A 13,945-nucleotide genomic window follows, 5' to 3' on the forward strand; every position below is an offset into this window, starting at 1 on the left:
CTGGCCCTAACCCTAACCCTGCATTAACCCTAACCCTAACCCTGCCCTAACCCTGGCCCTAACCCTAACTCTGCCCTAACCCTAACCCTGGCCCTAACCCTAACCCTGCCCTAACCCTAACCTAACCTAACCCTGCCCTAACCCTAACCCTAACCCTGCCCTAACCCTAACCCTGGCCCTAACCCTAACCCTGCCCTAACCATAACCCTAACCCTAACCCTAACCCTGCCCTAACCCTAACCCTGGCCCTAACCCTAACCCAACCATAACCCTAACCCTGCCCTAACCCTGGCCCTAACCCTAACCCTGCCCTAACCATAACCCTAACCCTAACCCTAGCCCTAACCATAACCCTATCAGTAACTTAGCCTTTACCCTAATCCTTATTCTAAACCTTACCCTAATCCTTATTCTAAACCTTACCCTAATACTTATTCTAAACCTTACCCTAATACTTATTATAAACCTTAACCTAATCCTTATTCTAAACCTTACCCTTATCCTAACGTAACCTTAGCAAGCAGTTGTTTATCAACAGATATTCAGTCGCTTATCAACAGATATTCAGTAGCTTATCAACAGATATTCAGTTGCTTATCAACAGATATTCAGTAGCTTATCAACAGATATTCAGTTGTTTATCAACAGATATTCAGTAGCTTATCAACAGATATTCAGTAGCTTATCAACAGATATTCAGTTGTTTATCAACAGATATTCAGTAGCTTATCAACAGATATTCAGTTGCTTATCAACAGATATTCAGTTGCTTATCAACAGATATTCAGTTGCTTATCAACAGATAGTTTGTTGATAGTATGACCATCTGTAGAACATCTACAGTTGGACTATCCAAATAAAGTGGGACCAAAGAGTACATTAACAATGGTCTCTGTAATTCAGCGATGTAAAGTCCATCCTGTTGTATGGGTCTGAATGCAGGCGGGTCGTCAAAGCGGACATGAAGAAGGTTGAGGCATTCCATAATGGATGCCTCTGAAGAATTTGCTGCATTTTCTGGCCAAATAAAATCGCCAAGCACAAACTCTAAAGGAAGTCCAAAAGCCAGAGCATCCCACATCCAGTCAAGATCAGAAGAATGTGTTGGCTTGGCCATGTTTTCATGATGGAGCAACAAGGCATCCCAAAAAGGTGGACTCTACCAGGGAGAAGAAGAATACTTGGTGCAGAACTGTGACAGACGAGCTGGCCAAGATGAACATCTCGTATCACGAGGCACAACACGTGGCTAAGGACAGAGAGCGTTGGAAGGAGCTCATTGTTGCCTTATGTCCCATAGGGGAGGAAGAGCTAGTAAGTCTTTAGTTAATGACACATACAGGCTTATGGAGAAACAGTATTGTGGACTTGCAGTGTTTCCATGGCTGGCTTTGACAAAAACAACTTGGGGTGAGGGAGGCAGTCACACCCAAATGTTACAAGCCTTTTAGAAACCAACACTGTCTCAGCAACAGGAAGTGCTGTCAGGACACGCTCCTGATCCCAGAATGCACTTAGAGAGGGTGCCAACCAATGAGGTGCTGACAAGCGAGATTCAGAACAATGTCGCTAGTGGCTATGGGCTCCTGGCTTGTTTGCCTCTCAAGACAGCTGCATAGAGAGGTGTCCAGGCAAGACAAATCTCTCTCTCCCCCCGCCCCATCTCTCTCTCTCCCCCCATGTCTCTCTCTTCTCTCATGTCCCTCGTCCCCCCTCCATGTCTCAGATGAGGCAGTGGTGCAGAATGTCACAGGGGAACCGTGAACAGTAACTGTGTTAACCGATAGACAACTATGTTGATCTGATAAACATCAAGCTGACAGAGCAGCACATAGCAACATCAAGCTCATAGTGCAGCTCATTCCTGACTTCACCAGCAGGCATTTCATTCACAACACTGATACTGAATCATGTACACTGCCAAAGTGTTTTTGTGGGGAATACAGTATGGGTGCATATACTATCTGAATCAAACCAGACAATGACCTCTACCCTCGTACATGTGACCATTTTGATGCAGGCTACGTCTGTCAATCACTCCTGCCTTCATCACCATGTACAGTAGCAGATTGAAAGAACACCTTGAAGACCATGTGCAGTAGGTACTGGAGGCAGCTCTTGCCAGGGTACTTCCCAGACAGGTTTCTGGGGGACAGGTTGAAGAGGTTGGCCCCGGTCTCAGTGCACAGAGCATGGACCAGCATCCTCTTCCCTACGCCTCCAGGACCAGCCAGCAGCAGAGTCTTCATCAGGGGAGCCTTCTGATGGACGGACTGGGAACCTGGGGGGGGAGAGAGAGAGAGAGAGAGAGAGGATAATAACATATAGATGGTGATGGTTAGGTGGTAGTAGTTCTTACCATTGATGGCAACCGGGCCAGACCAGGATAGGACTGTATAATGTAACCTCCAGACTGCACTGAGCCAAGCTGTGAATACACTAGTAGTAGGACAACACAGCAGCAACCATGAACCTGTGAGACTAAGGGCTCTATTCAATCTGGAAAGCTGAAGCGTTACAGATTCCAGATAGAGATGTAAAGGTCATTTCCCATTGAGACGACAGATGCAGCGTTTATGGTGAATGCAGTCTAAAGCGGGAACATTGTCTTTAAATTTCAATCACAGCGTAAAGCTGAACTTCCGCCATGCAGATTGAACAGAGCCATAAGGTCACTATATGTGTTTGTAGCCCCTGTGAGGTCTCTGAGGGCCTCAGCAGCAGCAGTGCTGCTTAACTGGTATTAACTGATTCAGCCAAGTTAACCTCCTACCACAGGGAACAATAGTTGAATTACCCAGCTGGATGATGCTGGGCTAAGGCTGGGATGTGGCTGGGATGAGACTGGGGTTAGGCTGGGCTGAGGCTGGGGTTAGGCTGGGCTTGGGCTGAGGCTGGGATGAAGTGGGGTTAGGCTGGGCTGCGGCTGAAGCTGGGATGAGACTGGGGTTAGGCTGGGCTGAGGCTGGGGATAGGCTGGACTGAGGCTGGGGTGAGGGTGTGCTGAGGCTGCAGTGAGCCTGGGCTGAGGGTGAGGGTGCAGCATTGTGTGCTCTCTGATACTAACCGTGATTAGAGGGCCAGGACACAGAACGTGAGAGTAAACACATCCAATCACAACACCCCTCCATTAACCTCTAGACCCAGAGCAGGTGCAGCCGTGTAACCCTTATCCCCAGGAATCCCCTCCTGTCCCTGGGGTAGGTCCAGCCAAGAAGTCCCGCTCCTGCTGCCTTGACCGGAACTCATTAAAACTACAATAGCTGGCAACAGGCTCTGGCCTCTGTTCTCTCTCTCTCTATGCTGCAGGCTGTTTATTGGGTTAGTTCACTCTCTGTTAGATCAGGTCACAGTGTTAGTTCATTAGGTACACTATGAGCACTGATTAGAAGACTACTCCTCCCATTAATGTCTAATGATGATCTCTTTTCTGCCTCTAACCCATCTGGGACAGATTAGCCGATCAATTGACTAGCGCAACGTGCACTTGTCCTTTTCCATAGGAAATGAAATGTAGAAGCTTGAACAATAAGGTCAAACACAGGTTAAAAGAAGGAACATTATCATGTTCAAATGTTGTCACTTTCTTGTGAAAATAACAGACACCACTGAGAATGAGATAGCAGCCAGTCTGGATAATTGGCTGTGAATTGCTAACAAAGGGAGTACACAGAGATATCTCTCCACCAAGGACACGATCTAGCCAGCCTCTCTCCAGTATCCAATGCTTATACTTCAGAAAACCAAACCAGTCTCTAAGGAATCTCTGAATCATCATAGAGTAGCTGAAACTGAGCCAACTCTTGGTGAGAATGAGACTAAAGTTCCGGGAACAACAAAATAAAACAATGTCCTATTGTGATTAATTTCATAAAGAGGTGGAAGCTTAGGCAGTGTTGTGTGTACACAGTGCAGATATAAATAAACTGTAGTATGTGACGATGGAGGTGATGGTGGTGGTGATGGTAGTGGTGGTGGTGACGGTGGTAATGGTAGTGATGGTGGTAGTGGTGGTAGTGATGGTAGTGGTGGTGGTGGTAGTGGTGGTGATGGTGGAGGTGACGGTGGTAGTAGTGGTGGTGGTGATGGTGATGGTAGTGGTGGTGGTGGTGAGGGGTGATGGTGGTGGTGGTGGGAGTGGTGGCGGTAATGGTGGTGACGGTGGTGGTGGTAGTGGTGATGGTGGTGGTGGTAGTGCTGGTGGTGATGGTGGAGGTGGTAGTGGTGGTGCTAATGGTGGTGACGGTGGTGGTAGTGGTGATAGTGGTGGTGGTAGTGGTGGGGATGGTGATGTTAATGCTGTTGGTGGTGGTGATGGAGGTGGCGATGGTGGTGGTGAGGGTGATGGTAGTGGTGGTGGTAATGGTAGTGGTGGGGGGGTGATGGAGGTGCTGATGGTAGTGATGGTAGTGGTGGTGGTCATGGTAGTGGTGGTGATGGTAGTGGTGGTGGTGGTGTTAGTGGTGGTGATGATGGCGGTGGTGGTGATGGTAGTGGTGGTGGTAGTGGTGGTGGTGGTGTTAGTGGTGGTGGTGGTGATGGTAGTGGTGGTGATGTTAGTGGTGGTAGTGGTGGTGATGGTGGTGATGGTAGTGGTGGTAGTGGTTTTAGTGGTGGTGGTGATGATGGTAGTGATGGTGATGGTGGTGGTGGTAGTGGTGGTAATGGTGATGGTGGTGGTGATGGTGGTGGTGGTGGGAGTGGTGGCGGTAATGGTGGTGACGGTGGTGGTGGTAGTGGTGATGGTGGTGGTGGTAGTGCTGGTGGTGATGGTGGAGGTGGTAGTGGTGGTGCTAATGGTGGTGACGGAGCAGCGAACAGTTTCGACTGGGCTGAGCGGGAACTGTGCTTCCTCAGAGGTAGGGAGGCGAGCAGGCCAGAGGTGGATGAACGCAGTGCCCTTGTTTTAGGCACTACACCCAAACAAGGGCACTGCGTTCATCCACCTCTGGCCTGCTCGCCTCCCTACCTCTGAGGAAGCACAGTTCCCGCTCAGCCCAGTCAAAACTGTTCGCTGCTCTGGCACCCCAATGGTGGAACAAGCTCCCTCACGACGCCAGGACAGCGGAGTCAATCACCACCTTCCGGAGACACCTGAAACCCCACCTCTTTAAGGAATACCTGGGATAGGATAAAGTAATCCTTCTAACCCCCCCTTAAAAGATTTAGATGCACTATTGTAAAGTGGGTGTTCCACTGGATATCATAAGGTGAATGCACCAATTTGTAAGTCGCTCTGGATAAGAGCGTCTGCTAAATGACTTAAATGTAAATGTTAAATGTGACGGTGGTGGTAGTGGTGATAGTGGTGGTGGTAGTGGTGGGGATGGTGGTGTTAATGCTGTTGGTAGTGGTGGTGGTGGTGGTGATGGAGGTGGCGATGGTGGTGGTGAGGGTGATGGTAGTGGTGGTGGTAATGGTAGTGGTGGGGGGGTGATGGAGGTGCTGATGGTAGTGATGGTAGTGGTGGTGGTGATGGTAGTGGTGGTGATGGTAGTGGTGGTGGTGGTGTTAGTGGTGGTGATGATGACGGTGGTGGTGATGGTAGTGGTGGTGGTAGTGGTGGTGGTGGTGGTGGTGATGGTAGTGGTGGTGATGTTAGTGGTGGTAGTGGTGGTGATGGTAGTGGTGGTAGTGGTTTTAGTGGTGGTGGTGATGATGGTAGTGATGGTGATGGTAGTGGTGGTGATGGTGGTGGTAGTAGTGGTGATGGTAGTGGTGGGGGTGGTGATGGTAGTGGTGGTGGTAGTAGGGGTGGTGATGGTAGGGGTGGTAATGGTGCTAGTGGTGGTGATGGTAGTGATGGTGATGATGGTAGTAGTGGTGATGGTAGTGATGGGGGTGATGGTAGTGGTGGTGGTGGGGGTGGTGGTTCTAGTGACGAAGGTGGTGTGGTAGTGATGATGGTGATGGTGGTGGTGGTGATGGACATCCACACCAGCCCATCCAGGCCCCTGGTAGTCATATTGCCTTTGATTAGGTCTGCGGTGCTGAAAGACATCCTCTTCTTCTCCAGGGTGGGTGGCCTGTTTGTTCAGTAACCCTCCCCTCTTCAGGAGCTCCATCTGGGGGTCCACGACGCTGGCGTAGGGGGGTGGGATGGAAATGGGTCTTAACGCCAGGTGACATGAGACGTGTTGGGGAGAAAGATCACATCCCTTCAGGGTTGGGGTGAACATCAGTGAGTTGTATTCTATTACCATTAGGATCCCTGGATTAGCTTCAGCCCAGTTGCTGCTTTTAGATGATCTAGTGGTGTGGAATATTCTATTCTGTTCTGTTCTATTCTGTATTTCTGTTCTGTATTTCTGTTCTGTATTTCTGTTCTGTTCTATCCTGTTCTGTTCTATTCTGTATTTCTGTTTTGTATTTCTATTCTGTTCTGTTCTATTCTGTATTTCTGTTCTGTATTTCTGTTATTTTCTGTTCTATTATGTTCTATTCTGTTCCGTTCTGTTCTATCCTGTTCTGTATTTCTGTTCTGTATTTCTGTTCGGTTCTGTTCTATTATGTTCTATTCTGTTCTCTTCTGTTCTGTATTTCTGTTCTGTTCTATTCTATCCTGTTCTGTTCTGTATTTCTGTTCTATTCTGTTCTACTCTCCTCTACTTTCCTCTGGTATTCTATGTTCTTCTCTGTACTGTTCTATTCTGGGTTCTGGACCACTGTTACCTGACTCCCCTGTGTTCTGTAGCATAGTGGTGGCAAAGACAGTGACAGAAAGGCTCAGCCAGGAGAGAGTGGCTGAAAGGCTCAGCCAGGAGAGAGTGGCTGAAAGGCTCAGCCAGGAGAGAGTGGCTGAAAGGCTCAGCCAGGAGAGAGTGGCAGAAAGGCTCAGCCAGGAGAGAGTGGCTGAAAGGCTCAGCCAGGAGAGAGTGGCAGAAAGGCTCAGCCAGGAGAGAGTGGCAGAAAGGCTCAGCCAGGAGAGAGTGGCAGAAAGGCTCAGCCAGGAGAGAGTGGCTGAAAGGCTCAGCCAGGAGAGAGTGGCAGAAAGGCTCAGCCAGGAGAGAGTGGCAGAAAGGCTCAGCCAGGAGAGAGTGGCTGAAAGGCTCAGCCAGGAGAGAGTGGCAGAAAGGCTCAGCCAGGAGAGAGTGGCAGAAAGGCTCAGCCCGGAGAGAGTGGCTGAAAGGCTCAGCCAGGAGAGAGTGGCTGAAAGGCTCAGCCAGGAGAGAGTGGCTGAAGGATCAAAGCTGCTGGTTAAGACAAGTATGAATCAGACTAGGGCGGCCAGGTTGTGGGGTGATGTGATCACAGTCACAATGATGAGAGTGGATGGGATGGGCTCTCTCTCACTCACCCAGAGGCAGGATCCCATAAAGGGCAATGAGCTGTCTGACGTCTGACAGAGAGGGCATGGGCTCAATGTCTGCCTGGCGCAGGGTCGTACCCAGGAAGCTGAACTCACCTGGAGGGAGGGAGAGGGAGGGAGGGGGAGGGAGAGACGAGGGAGTGGGGGAGAGAGAGGGGGGGGAGGGGGAGGGAGGGAAGTCAGACATCCATCAGACAATAGTCTTGTTCTTTGAGGTATGGAATTTTCTCTTTGTACATTGGCTGATACATATCTTCAGACATATATCAACTCAGCAGAAACCTGTACTAATGAAACTAAGACATTGACTGGCTGTAATTCAGGAGCCTCTAAGGCATCTAGTTATACTGTGGCTAGATCTGAAATAAGGGGAGGTATTTAGGCCACTATCATGGACAAGACATCAACATCTATTTCTCTGTCCCTCTTGCTGAACTCTTCTCCTCAACCATTCCAAACTCCCTCCCAACATCAAAGGCACAGTATGTGGATATAACTGAAAGCAACAGTAACTGGTTTTGGGGAGCCTCGGGGGAGCCAGGCGCGTGTGTCTGTCTGTTCAACATGATAGAGTGTGGTGTCATCCTGACCCTTGTTGCAACATGGCCTCAGCGAGACATCTAGGGCGGGAGGCACGGAGGGAAGGAGGCACAGAGTGGGATATTGAGTCATAAATCCCTATGGAGATGAGGCAGGCTCCCTGTCTGATATCCAGCTGGCCCTACTAGACACTCGTGAGCAAACACACCTTTTCATACACACACACCAAAGCACGCAGACACACACACCAAAGCACACAGACCAAAGCACGCAGATACACACACCAAAGCACGTAGACACACACACCCAAGCACGCAGACACACACACCAAAGCACGCAGACACACACACCCAAGCACGCAGACACATACACCAAAGCACGCAGACACACACACCAAAGCACGCAGACACACACACCAAAGCAAGCAGACACACACCTCAAAGCACGCAGACACACACCTCAAAGCACGCAGACACACACCTCAAAGCACGCAGACACACACCTCAAAGCACGCAGACACACACCTCAAAGCACGCAGACACACACCTCAAAGCACGCAGACACACACCTCAAAGCACGCAGACACACACCTCAAAGCACGCAGACACACACCTCAAAGCACGCAGACACACACACCAAAGCACGCAGACACACACACCAAAGCACGCAGACACACACACCAAAGCACGCAGACACACACAGAAAAGCATGCAGATACACACACCAAAGCATGCAGACACACACACCAAAGCATGCAGACACACACACCAAAGCACACAGACACACACGTATGCATGAACATTCATATAGCTGTGACTAAGGATTATCCAATTGACTGAAGCCAGACCTAAGTCACTGACATCTTATATGTATAGCGCATTCGGAAAGTATTCAGACCCCTTGACTTTTTCCACATTTTGTTACGTTACAGCCTTATTCTAAAATGTATTTAATACATTTTTTCCCCATAAATACAAAGCAAAAACAGGTTTTTAGACATTTTTGGAAAATATATATAAAATACATAACAGAAATACCTTATTTACATAAGTATTCAGACCCTTTGCTATGAGACTCAAAATTGAGCTCAGGTGCATCCTGTTTCCATTGATCATCCTTGAGATGTTTTTAAAATTGATTGGAGTCCACCTGTGGTAAATTCAATTGATTGGACATGATTTGGAAAGGCACACACCTGTCTATATAAGGTCCCACAGTTGACAGTGCATGTCAGAGCAAAAACCAAGCCATGAGGTCGAAATAATTGTCCGTAGAGCACCGAGACAGGATTGTGTCGAGGCACAGATCTAGGGGAGGGTACCAAAACATTTCTGTATCATTGAAGGTCCCCAAGAACACAGTGGCCTCCATCAATCTTAAATGGAAAACATTTGGAATCACCAAGACTCTTCCTAGAGCTGGCCACCCGGCCAAACTTACAGTGAAGCATTGTGGTGGCAGTGTCATGCTGTGGGGATGTTTTTCAGCGGCACGGGACTGGGAGACTAGTCAGGATCGAGGGAAAGATGAACGGAGCGATCCTTCAGGAGAGAGAGATCAGAGAGGTCCTTGATGAAAACCTTCTCCAGAGCGCTCAGGACCTCAGACTGGGGCAAAGGTTCACCTTCCAACAGGACAACGACCCTAAGCACACAGCCAAGACAATACAGGAATGGCTTCAGGACAAGTCTCTGAATGTTCTTGAGTGGCACAGCCAGAGCCCGGTCTTGAACCCGATCAAACATCTCTGGAGAGACCTGAAAATAGCTGTGCAGCGACGCTCCCCATCCAACCTGACTGAGCTTGAGAGTATTTGCAGAGAAGAATGGGAGAAACTCTCCAAATACAGGTGTGCCAAGCTTGTAGCGTCATACCCAAGAAGACTCGAGACTGTAATCGCTGCCTACGGTGCTTCAACAAAGTACTGAGTAAAGGGTCTGAATAGTTATGTAAATGTGATATTTCAGTTTTAAAACCTGTTTTTGCTTTGTCATTATGGGGTATTGTGTGTAGATTGATGAGGGAAAAAAACTATTTCATCAATTTTAGAATGCTGTAAGGTAGCAAAATGTGAAAAAAGTCAAGGGGTCTGAATACTTTCCGCGCTGTATGCGTGTGTGTGTGAGATGACAGTACTGTACCAATGTACTCAGAGAGCTTGATGTTCAAGGGTCTAATCAAGAAGCCTTCCAGCACCAGCTCTTCATACAGAGACTCAAGGGTTCTGGAGAGAGAGAGAGAGACAGAGAGAGAGAGAGAGAGAGAGAGAGAGAGAGAGAGAGAGAGAGAGAGAGAGAGAGAGTGGAGAGACAGACAGAGAGAGAAGGGGAATGAAAGTGAGAGATAAACATGAAGTAGAGAAAGGAAAGGAGAGAGAGAGGGAGAGAGAGAGAGATAATGTAAGTAGGGGGAGAGAGGGAGAGAGAGAGATGGTGTTAAACTGAGGGCAGGGGAGCAGGTCACAAACACACTAATCATTAACCAGGCCTATTGTAGTGGTGGTCACTCCATGACATCATACTCCTGCCCTCTGCCAACCAATCATCTGCTCCATATGGCAGACTGATATTATCAGACACTGACCTGTCGGCAGTCAGATCCTTCTCTTTCTTCTTCTTCTTCTTACTGCCCTTCTTTCCTTTCTTGTTTTTCTAAAATGGAGACATACGACTAAGCAGTGGAGGCTGGTAGTAGGAGCTATAGGAAGACGGGCTCAGTGTAGTGGCTGGGATGGAATCAATGTACCAGAGTCAAACATGTGGTTTCCATATCTTTGATTCGGTTCCATTTAATCCATTCCAGACATTACAATGAGCCCGTCCTCCTATAGCTCCTCCCACCAGCCTCCTCTGGAACTGAGGGTTCTTCCAAAACCACAACCAAGCTGGCAAAGCAGCCAAGGAATGTCCTACAAGATAGTCAGACATGCACATAAGACAGCTGAAAACATTGAGATGAGTCTAGCCCATAGCTCAACAGAAACATCATACAGAGGGAACCTAAAATGAACAACATGGAAGATGTTGAGTTCAGAAAAAAACATCAGAAAGGAAAAACTGAGTCACAGTCTTTGGGGATAACAACATGTTCCTGGTCTATAATAACACTCATAGAGAGATGATCTTACACAACCTATGAACCAAAATACACGTGTTGTTTCATTTAGTAAATACACCCCCTCCCTGTTGCTATGAGAGGGTGTTCCTCTCACAGAAATATTTAAGAATTCCCCTCTTTTTCTTCAGGAATTTTGGACCACTGTGAAACTATGTTCAATCGTAGCCTACAGTGCTGGCAGCAAACCATAAATTAACACCTCTCAAAGAACGAGCTATGGTTATGTTGGATGGTTTAGGATTTGACATTCATTGTATACCACATTACTTTCATTACAGTATGGGCAAAACACTAACAAGAGATAAATAGGCCTACTGATTCAATAATCAACATGCTCAGCTATTCTGGCTGAAGTAAATCACAAAATAATCTGCCAAATATGTCTTTGGAGACCCACCAGAAAAAATACTATAGTATAAACTGGGTGGTTTGAGCCCTGATTGCTGATTGGCTGACAGCCGTGGTATATCAGACCGTATACCAGGTGTATGACAAAACATTTATTTTTACTGCTCTAATTATGTTGTTAGCCAGGTTATAATAGCAATAAGGCACCTCGTGGTTTGTGGTATATGGCCAATATACCATGGCTAAGGGATGTGTCCAGGCACTCCGCGTTGTGTCATGCTTTAGAACAGCCCTTAGACGTGGTTTATTGACCATATACCAAACCTCCTCATGCCTTATTGCTTAAGTATTCACTGTAGGGTTTTTGCAGACTTAACTGTATTATTCACTGTAGTATACTGTTGTATACTGTAGTATTTACAGCTTACTATATTATAAATACTGCAGTAAAATAAATAGTATATACTGTACTGTTTTTGTGGACTGTAGTATACTGTAGCATTTACTGTAGTGTTTTTGTGGACTGTAGTATACTGTAGTATTTACTGTAGTTTTTTTGTGGACTGTAGTATACTGTAGTATTTACTGTAGTGTTTTTGCAGACTACTGTAGAATTTACTATAGTGCTTTTGTTTTATTATCTATGACATAGAAGTGGGGGGCTTTCTCCTTGAGGAAACCTACTGGAGAAATAGTAAAACAACATATTTGCCATAACCTGTAGGTAGGACTGGGGTCTGAACGGATTGGTTCAGTGTTTCTGCTCTTTTCTATAACCTGTAGGGAACACAATATATTTGGCATGTTTATACTTGGCATGTAGATTTCTCAAAAATGTCTCACAGATTTGGCACAAATTGAGATATGGGGGAGGGGAATGTGCAGGGCATATGCAAATTGTGGGGATGAACTGACACTAGTGTAGAAATGTAATGACTGTTCTCATATCTACTTAGTTTGTTTGGAAAAGGACAAACAGAACCCAGAGAAGACACAATAAATTTACATTCACACCAACAGACAATGAGGCCAATGATTGATTACTTTCATTTCATTATGTTAATTCATAACGATCATTTTCTTTTGAGATTATGAATGTCCATTTTAAATTATTCCTACATTAAGCAATGGTAGAAATGCCATATGGAAGCTATTATTGCTTACCTACGAAATGTGTAATCCTTCATCCCAACCATGCATACGTCTGATCATATGACTTGGATTAACCCCATATCTCACCATCACCATCCAAACTATCCAGACCCCATATCCACACGAGTTCAGAGCAGAGCGACTCTTTACCTTCTTGCCACCTTTCTTTCCCTTCTTCTGCTTCTTCCCTTTCTCTCGGTCCACAGCCAGTTTGAGATTCTTCACTTCCTGTCTCATCAGCTCATCGACCTGTGGAGAGATTTTTTAACATGCACGCTCACCAGTCACCATAAACCCTCGGCTCGTCTCATAGTTGGAAATCATTCACAGATGTGCAGCGTTTGAAGTCCGCTTCTGATGTATGCAACAGGGTAAAGGTGAATTCTGTTTCATTTGAGGTAATATTATTTTCAGGTGATGAACAGATTTTTTTTTTTAAAGGTTAATAATGCATTTTAATTTTTTAATAGGGATGGACTGACATGAATACATGGGCTAAACTGCGTTTTCATTGCAAGTTAAAGCGTACTGTTCACTATCTAGCAAACATTAGCTTGCTGGCTCGCTAGCTAACGTTACGTGTAATCTGTGTAGTAATATTATTTGTATTTCAGAATCCATTTGCATTCTAGTTATAGGCTAATGTTAGCTAGCTAGCTAACATTGAGCCTAATTGGTTAGCTTTAGCTATCTTCAGACTCATACTACAGCATTTCATGCATGGTGGCTAGCTATGACACTCCGTTTGTATTGCCAGCAGTATGGGTTGGGATTATGGTTAATTGTTTAGCTAGCTAGCTCGCTACATGTCTAAACAAAAGGCTCCACTTTGCCAGATGATTACATGACCCATCAAGATAGCCAGCTGAGTCTGAGGGTGATTACAGCCACCTATTGTATTTCATGAACACGTGTACATGTCTAGACAATAGTGACCCATTCACTTAGCTAGATGTGGCTGGGGGTTGGTTTTAGCATTTCTTTCACATGACCCATCAATTTAGACAAGTGTGTCTGGGGGTTGGTTAGTGTGTCTGGGGGTTGGCCAGTGTGTCTGGGGGTTGGTTAGTGTATCTGGGGGTTGGTTAGTGTATCTGGGGGTTGGTTAGTGTATCTGGGGGTTGGTTATTGTGTCTGGGGGTTGGATAGTGTTTGTGGGGGTTGGCCAGTGTGTCTGGGGATTGGTTGGTGTGTCTGGGGGTTGGCTAGTGTATCTGGGGGTTGTTCAGTGTGTCTGGGGGTTGGCTAGTATGTCTGGGGGTTGGCCAGTGTTTCTGGGGGTTGGCCAGTGTTTCTGGGGGTTGGTTAGTGTGTCTGGGGGTTGGATAGTGTGTCTGGGGGTTGGTTGGTGTGTCTGGGGGTTGGTCGGTGTGTCTGGGGGTTGGTCAGTGTGTCTGGGGGTTGGTCAGTGTGTCTGGGGGTTGGTTAGTGTATCTGGGGGTTGGCCAGTGTGTCTGGGGGTTGGCTAGTGTGTCTGGG

At 46.9% G+C, this 13,945-nt stretch overlaps 1 protein-coding gene across 1 annotated transcript in view; it reads right to left on the reverse strand.

Moving 5' to 3' along the window:
- drc11 (dynein regulatory complex subunit 11) overlaps window positions 1-13,945 on the reverse strand; it is a 68,140-nt gene that overhangs the window by 18,847 nt on the left and 35,348 nt on the right. Inside the window, 5 exon segments of the mRNA XM_082963620.1 lie at window positions 2,082-2,281; window positions 7,298-7,405; window positions 9,991-10,073; window positions 10,433-10,500; window positions 12,617-12,715. Of these exon segments, the coding sequence (XP_082819746.1) occupies window positions 2,082-2,281; window positions 7,298-7,405; window positions 9,991-10,073; window positions 10,433-10,500; window positions 12,617-12,715 (558 nt within the window).

Source organism: Salmo salar, chromosome 17, assembly GCF_965601325.2.
Source record: "Salmo salar chromosome 17, fSalSal1, whole genome shotgun sequence".
NCBI classification, from domain to species: Eukaryota; Metazoa; Chordata; class Actinopteri; order Salmoniformes; family Salmonidae; genus Salmo; species Salmo salar.